Raw genomic sequence first — 9,120 nt, forward strand, 5'->3', positions numbered from 1 at the left:
AATTTTTGAAAAGAAAAATACAGAGAGAATTTATTAACTCAAAAAAGAAATAGAATAATAATGAATTGTCTGAATTGTGTACGATACAAAGGCCTATATATAAGCTAGCTAAATAAATCTAAATAAAACTCCTAAGTATACTAAAACTCTAATTTAATCTAAACAAGAACTAGTTTTAAACTAAACTTTCTTGTTAACATAAAACTTCTAAATAACTTAAAATACTTAATAATTATAAAAAATTTGAAATAAAATAATAATAAAATAATAAAAACTGATAAATAAAATATTGAGCTCATATATAATAAAAATTAAGCCTAAAACTCGAACCCAATACGAAATGTCTAGGCTTGTGAGATCAATTGGGGTTCTTGAAGTGAAATGCCTAAGCTTGTTAGCATTTTCCACATGGGCTTGTCATCATAGATTGAGAGTTTAGGTGCCCATGAATAGAATTAGTTTCTTCAAATTCATCATTACTCCAGAATTCATTGTCTTGAAACTTTAACTCTTCTTCTCGAATTTTTTTCGTGATAAAGTCTTGAACAATTAAGTTAAGTTTTAACTTTATCTCTTTGGATTTGGATCTCATAATTGGGTCTTGAGGGAAACTAAGCTCATCTCTATTACGGCATTTGCATTTGGCTGAGTTGCTCGTATCGGAAACATTTATTTTAATATTTTTAGTATTTTTAATGTATTATATATATTAAAAATGATATAAAAATTTAATACGGGCGGGCTGAGTAGGGCCTGGGTTATAGCATTTTTATCTGGATTGGACTTAAACAAAATTTTAGACTTATTTTTCAAGCCGAATCAGGATCGGACCTATTAAACGAACTTAAAATTTTATCAGGGTCCGACCCATGAACAAATCTAAATCTTATTAGAAAAAAAATTAAATATTTTATAATCAAATTTAAATATCTAAATTGATTAATCTACTCTAAAATCCACAATAAATAATAAAATTAACATCTAAATTCGTAAAATTTCAAAGTTTAGAAAATAAACCAAGAAAAATACTGGGTCTTTGCCTTAGCGGTATATGCATGGCATTAAAAGTGATGGTACGTCTTTGCTTACGTTTATAATATCATTGGCCACCTTGATATTAAAATAATACATGTTCTCACCTCTTTTAGGGGTCAACAGGTTGTTAATAAAATAAAATTCCCTTCTTACTTTTCTCAAAATCAAAATTTGAAGACTATCTAATCATTGCACAAATTATAATAAATGATTTTTATATTCTTAATCAGATATCATAATATTAATAAATTTAAACATTATTTAAATATATATTTATTATTTTATAACATAATGTTTAAAATAAATATTTTATTTATCAAAAGTACTTTTCGACGGTTTCCCTTCTTACTTTTCTCAAAATCAAAATTTGAAGACTATCTAATCATTACACAAATACAGCTAAGTTTAATAATATATAAATTCAGTGTTAATAATATATATAAAAATAATAATAATATAATTTAATAATATAAAATATAAAAAAATTTGATAAGATTTATAAGTAATTTAAGTCTAAGTATTATTAAACTCGATAATTTTCAAAATAAATTTAAAACCTTTTGTAATTTACATTTACACCCATGTTTTGAAATCTAATTTGTTGTATTTCTTGTCTTTTTCTTTTTATTCCTCATCTTCCCTCATCCGTGAAGAAATGCTGAGGTCTTACACGTTTTAAATTATTAAATATGAAAGCAATTATTTAATATGGTGGATGAAAATATATAATTAACTATAATTATTATTTTTAATTAATATTTACATGCACCAACTAATCAAACCTGACATATTATATTGTTTGGGGGTTAAATATAAGTTATTAATTAAGTTAGAAATTATTAAAAAATTCTTTATAAAATAATAAATATTAGTTAATATTTCTCACTTGGTCCTTCAAATTATTTTGATCCATATTAGTGATGGTTTTTTTTTTCAATTTGGTCCATGGATTTTGTTGAGGTTATAATTTTTTATTTATTGAATTTTATATAATTATTTTAAAATTTTTAATTTTAAAATGTTATGAAATCTAAATTTAAAGATTAAATTAAGAAAAAAATTAGTAAAGTTGCTAAATCTTATTTTCTTTCTAAATCTTTCTATAGTTTACCGTTTTTGGATTTTTTTTTTGGAAATGACATAATATTTTTAATTATCATATTTAAGAAAATTGGGTTCCAGATAATCCGTACAACACGTTTTTTCGTCTATATATTTGGAGATTCTATGATGAAGCGAAATCTCAAAGTCATTAGCACCATGATGTTTACTCAGCTGTTTACTTCCTTGTTGCTTTTAGCTCTTCCGTTTTTAATCTTAACCATCATCAGAAGAACGTCGAAATCCCAGAAATCAGCCTCATCTCCTCCAAATATCCCCAAATCTTACCCAATAATCGGTTCCTATTTTGCTATCAAATCCAATCGAGAAAACCGTGTGCAATGGACTACCGAAATCCTCCAGAGTTCGCCCTCTGCAACTTTCACCCTCCACAACTTATTTGGTAGCCGCCAGATTTTCACTGCCAACCCCGCCAATGTCCAGCACATGCTCAAGACCCATTTCTTAAACTACCATAAGGGCCCTTTCTCCAGGGACGTTCTCTTCGATTTTCTCGGCCACGGCATCTTCAACGTCGATAGCGAGTCTTGGAAGTTCCAGAGACAAGTTTCTAGCCACGAGTTCAACACCAAGTCGCTTCGTAAATTCGTGCAAACCGTGGTTGATACCGAGCTTCACGACCGTTTGATTCCGATGTTATTTGATGCTGTTGTCGATAAGTCCGTGCTTGACTTGCAAGATATTCTTCAGAGATTCGCTTTTGACAACGTTTGTAAGATCGCTTTTGGGTTTGACCCTGCCTGTCTTTTGCCTTCTTTACCGTCGGCGCAGTTTGCTGAAGCGTTTGAAGATGCTACTGATATAAGTAGCAGAAGGTTTCGTGCTTTTCTTAGCATAGCTTGGAAAATCAAGCGATTTTTCAATGTGGGATCGGAGAAAAGATTCCATACTGCGGTCACTCAAGTCCGTGATTTCGCGAGGAAGATTGTAAGGGAAAAGAAACAGGAGCTGGCTGATAATTCGTCTTTGGAATCTATTGATCTGTTGTCGAGGTTCTTGACCTCAGGCCATACGGACGAGAATTTCGCGACGGATATTGTCATCAGCTTCATACTTGCCGGCCGTGACACAACATCGGCTGCTTTGACGTGGTTTTTCTGGTTATTACACAAGAACCCTGAAGTTGAAAAGGAGATTCTCAAAGAAATCAAAGGGAAATCCGGTATGCCGGTGTTTGAGGAAGTTAAAGACATGGTTTACACACACGCTGCTCTTTGCGAGTGCATGAGACTGTACCCTCCAGTCCCATTGGACAGCAAAACGGCGGTGGACGACGATATTTTACCGGACGGGACAGTTGTGAAGAAAGGAACGGCGGTGACGTATCATCCTTACGCGATGGGGAGGATGGAGAAGATATGGGGATCGGATTGGGCAGAGTTCAAGCCAGAAAGATGGTTGCAGAGAGATGAGGCGGGGAAATGGAGCTTTGCGGGGAGAGATCCATATACTTACCCAGTGTTCCAGGCGGGACCCAGGGTTTGTTTGGGGAAGGAGATGGCGTTCTTGCAGATGAAAAGGGTGGTGAGTGGTGTTCTAAGGCAGTTCAAGGTGGTGCCGGCAGTGGCGGATGGGTTTGAGCCTTCGTTAGTTGTTTATCTAACATCGAAGATGAAAGGTGGGTTCCCAGTCAGGATGGAGGAAAGAGAAGATCTCGGTTGAGCTAAAGCGTCATGTTTAATGTGCCAATCACTAATTTTCAATTATTTTGTTTTAAGTCGTTTTGTTCCAATTGTCATAATAGCTAAAATTTGGATAAAATTATTTATAATCCTTCTTAATACTACTCTTAAATTCATATTTTTTATTAACAATAATACTAATATTAATAAAACGAAGACTCACAAACATTTTTAACTTATACACAAGTTTATGTAAAAAAAAAATTAAAAGAAAGTAATTCAAATTATATATCAATCCACCGGAATTCTTTAACTAATAAAGTGACATACAAACATACGTGCAACCATATATTGACAAAGGATAATTGTATTTATTAAATAAGAGTTAATTATTCTAAAAAAAATAGATTTAATTGCACTAGATATCCCTCAATTATAACTTTCATTTTAAATTTATTCTCAAATTTTAAAACGTTTTAATTATATATTTAAGTCATTGATGGTATATGAATTATGTTTTTCAATTAGTTTTAATCTTAAACTAACGTATCAAAATCTTTTGTGGCATAATTTAAAATGAAAATTTTAAAAAAAATGTTACCATATAACTTTTAAAAGTAAAAACTATAAAGAAAGTAAAACCGAAAAAAAAGGGAGATTGAGCGATGCAGCTTTTGTAAAAGCTTAGAAAACTTATTTTCACAATATTCAGTTTTCTTTTTACTTCTCATTTTAAATTATGCCACATAAGATTTGACATCTCATTTAACAGTTAAATGGGTGATTTTAATAAGGAAATGACCTTATTGACATATCTTCGATAGTCTGGGGAGAAAATTTTTTTTGAAGGTTAGGGGTAAAATTAAATTGTATATTTTTATGTAGAGTTAAAATGTGATTTTTTTTATTTTAATTGTCTATATGTTTATATTTTTTTAAAAATTAAATCAAAATTGTTATTTTGAGGGAAAAATATAATTTTACCAATAATAAAAATAGTTACAAATTGTAAAAGGTCAAAAATAAAAAATTCTTATTTTAGGAAAGGCCGAATCTTGTCAACTCCATTGCCGTCGTCTTGATTAAAATGTTTTAATGTTCATAAACCAATTTAAATTGAATTTAATATCAATAAAATAAAGTTGAGTAGAATGAAAGCAAAGAATTAGGACGGCGAATCCAGTGGGGCTAGATGACCCTGCCTCCCTTAAAATGAAAATTTATTGTTTTAATATTTTAAAAAATTTTAAAATTTTAAAATAGTAAATGTAAAATTATATTTTACCCCCTTAAAATTATGAAAGTTTAATTTAATCTTTTAAAAGTTATAAAAATATATATTATTAAAATTAAAATTTCATTTCGGTCTCTCTAAAAATATTTTCTGGCCCTGAATCAGGATATAATTATATAATAGTAATCCAAAAATGGGTATTGTGCGTAGCTACCTTTGGGGTTGCTAAAACTTTCGGGGCACGTTTGGTTCGTTGTAATGGAATAGAGCTGTAATAGTATAGAATTGTAATGGAATAGAGCTGTAATCAGTAATTCAATTGTTTGGTTGAATGGAATGGAATAGAACTGTAATGGTATTCTTGTATTTGGTTGAATGGAATGATGTTGTAATAGTATAAGAAAAAAAACTAAAATGACTAGAGTACCATTAACAGATTTTTTTAAAATACATAATTATTGTTATTAAATTTTACTAAGATTATTATTAAAATAATAAATAATTTAACCATGTTTTAATATAATTATTACTAAATATAAATCAATAAAAATAAAAATATATAATTTAATAACATTATTAATATAATTTTTACTAAAATTTTACCTAAAATTATTATTAAAATATAAATTAATACATATTATATAACCCTTAAACTAGATAAATATTATTTATTTATTTTATTAATACATATTTTGTATATGTAAATTAATTAGATTTAATAATAAAATAATAATATTATGATAAAATTTAATATCAAGAGATATTTTTATAAATTATACTTCAAATATTATTTTGTTCAAAATTTCTTTTGGGTACTATATAAAAAACCCACCTAATTATAGAAAATTTAATATTATTTTTTATTGTTTTTATTTCTCTCTCTCTCTTTTTTTTATCGTGCCTCTCTCTAAATTTCATCATGACTCTTAACCACTCATCTTCTTCATCTAATCTTTTCTCTTCACATCTTCTTCATCATCCCTCTTAACCACTCATCTTCTTCATATAATCTTTTCTCTTAATATGAATTGGAATCAATTACCAGAGTCGACCATCGGTGGCGCTATCATCCACTATTTCACCTGCTCCAAAAGTCGTTGATTTAAGCTGTTTTTTTCATCTTCTTGTTCTCCCCCTTTATTTATTTGTTATCTGTAAGAAAAATGGGTAAGAAAGCTTCCCTCTCAAAATCACATTTTATAGACCTATTATTAAAAATGGGTTTTAGTTTTAGTTTTTTGTTATCTTCTGGAAATTGATTGAGAGTTGAAATTGTTGAGAAATGAATTTTTATTCTTTCTTGTTATATTCTAGAAATTGATAGAGAGTAGAAGAGAATTTTACAAATCTATTATTAAGAAATGAGTTTTAGTTTTAATTTTTTTATCTTCTGAAATTGATCAAGAGTTGAAAGTGTTGATAAATGAATTTTTATTCTTTTCTTGTTATGTTCTAGAAATTGATAGAGTAGAAGAGAATGAGGAGTAAGATTAAAGTAAAAACAAGATGGAAACAGAAATGGGTTCTACAATTTATTTTTGAATTTTTTGAAAATGACTTGAGAGTGGGTTTGAAAAAAAATATTGGATGAAATTAATTAAAACAAAAAATTTCTATTCCGTGTTGATGTTGAAAAGTTCTTCTTAACTTCTTCTACTGAATGTTGATTCAGTGAATTTGATGAATAGAAAAAGAATGGATTCTGATGAATAACCCATTCAATGAACCAAACTATTGAATTACTATTCACCACTAAATCTGACCTGAATGAAATGGAATGACTATTCATGCGAATCAAACATGCATTTTAGTGTGAATATTGAATACAGAAAGTTAGAAGAAGCAGCCAACAAAATGGATGCTTTCTTGATTAAGAAGCAAAATTAATAAGCTAAATTAGACAATGTCCGAAAGCGAGGTTGATAAAAGTACAGACAACATCAGGAAAAGCAATCTCAAAAATAGAGAAAACAAAGTCCACATTCTTAACCTTATGGTTTGACTTTCAATTGTTGCCCTAAAATTGGAGAATTTTAGTAATGTTTAATTTGTATTTTAGAGTTTATTTGATAAAGTTGATAGATTTTTCATTGTGATTTAATTTTATTATATGTTTCATTTGTTCAACATAATCTGATCGTTTGGGTTTTAATTTTGATTCGATAAGAATCTCATGTTATGGCCTGTTGATTAAGAGTTCGCTTTTTTTAAGATTAGTTTGGATTTGACTATCAAGATTAATTTTAAAATTTGAACTAAGCATTAAAATATTAACATCGTTATCTTCAAATATTTAAATTTATAATTTTTGTCAAATATAAGTACATATTTAGAAAAAATTGCATTAAAAAATCATAGAAAATTCTCGATTTATAAAAGTAAGGCTTATATGTAAAAAGGTTCTTAAGAAGATGAAAAAAAAAATAAAAAAATTAAAATTGATTTAAACTTATATAAAAAACATAACAACTTGAACAGGACCGGTTAGTCCTAAATTAACAAGGGTACTGATTTAGGGAAAGCCATTAGACTGGTTGACTTGAGAATCGGGTGGCTGAATCGATATTTTTTAAAATAATTTTTTTATCAAACCAAAATATCATTATCCAACTAGTAGTATAAGTCAAAATAAAATATTTTGACCAAAGTTTTCAAAACAGAACTGGTGGTCAAATCGGTCAGGCCACTTGTTTGCTAGTTCGATCGATCTGTCCAATTCAATTAAATAAAAATTAAAAAAATTAGTTCAACCGTTCGATTCTCAAGTCAACAAATCTAATGGCTTTCTTTGGACCGATACTCTTGTCAATTTCGATCTAATTGGTCCAATCGACTGATTTGGTCCAATTCAAGTTTTTATGGTTTATTATTATTATTATTATAAATTTATAAGTTTATATCAATTATAATAATTTTATAAATTTTATGATTTTTATAGAATTTTAATATATTTTTATAAAATTTTAAAATATTTTAGATATGTTTTATAACTTTTATAAAAAGAATTATAATTTATTAGATTTTTTATTTATTTGATAATATTTATAATATTTTATAAGTTTATATAAATTTTCATATTTTTTAATATTTAATAATTGTTATATTTTTTGATAATTTTTTTTCCATTTTTTATATTTTAATGAAAAAATATTAAATTAAACAAAAAGCTACCACATGTCACCATCTGAATCTAATATCTAAGATGGTCAATGAAGAAAACCGTTAACGAAAGAGTTTAATTGATTATTTTAATTAACGACATAAACTTATTTAATATAAGGACTTAATTGATTTTTGTTACATTTTTTAGGACTTTTTGGAGATATAAACCTAAAAGTATTAAGCTAACATTAGTCTCGTAATCATTTCAAAAATGTTACAGGTCAATTAATTGAATCTCTAAAAACTTAATCGGCTTTCCAGTAACTGCATGGGTAACTTGGTGCTAAAAACACGTGGTCATGCTAGTTGCCGATTCAAGCCCATGTTCCTTCCTTGGGAAAGTGAAAAATTCGATTTCGTCTTCTTCATCCCTTAAACAAAATCAACTCATTCTTCCCATCAACAACAATGACGTTCCTTGCTATGAACAAAATAATCCACAGTTGTACCAAAGTGTTTGTGAATTTGGTGGAGCTGGAGCTCGGTTGCTTCCTCAAGCTCAGCCCCACACCTGGCAAGTGTACCCACCAATGAATTAAACTAAATATCAGCTTTTTTATCTGTCCATACACACTTCTCCAACAAAGCGAAAAAAAAAAAAAAAAAGAATTGATTGTGATTATCTTTGTAATTTTTCTTTGTTATTTTAATATATGAAATTCAAATAAATATAGTGTTACTGTTTGACAACTAATGTAGCATTTCTATACTTAATCGTTACAATATAAATTACATAATATATAAAATAAGAGGAAAAAAATAACATATTATAAATTTGAAAATGGGTCGGGTTAGACCAAATTTACGCTCTGAATATTGAAACCAAATTTAACCCATATTTTAAACATACCTAAATATTTTTGTTAAAACACATTTTTCGACCTCAATATTCTAATCCAAACCGTCCCAAATATTTTTTTTTAAAAAATCTTCGAGTTTGGATAA

General features: G+C 28.1%; 1 protein-coding gene across 1 annotated transcript; it reads left to right on the forward strand.

The window, feature by feature from the left end:
• Positions 1–2,294: 2,294 nt before the first annotated feature.
• Positions 2,295–3,968, forward strand: LOC107955451 (cytochrome P450 94A1). The gene has a single exon (XM_016891244.2). It carries the CDS (start codon positions 2,296–2,298, stop codon positions 3,817–3,819), a length of 1,524 nt encoding a protein of 507 aa, XP_016746733.2. The 5' UTR covers position 2,295; the 3' UTR covers positions 3,820–3,968.
• The last annotated feature ends 5,152 nt before the right edge of the window (positions 3,969–9,120 follow it).

Source organism: Gossypium hirsutum, chromosome A07 (assembly GCF_007990345.1).
Source record: "Gossypium hirsutum isolate 1008001.06 chromosome A07, Gossypium_hirsutum_v2.1, whole genome shotgun sequence".
Classification (NCBI taxonomy): Eukaryota; Viridiplantae; Streptophyta; class Magnoliopsida; order Malvales; family Malvaceae; genus Gossypium; species Gossypium hirsutum.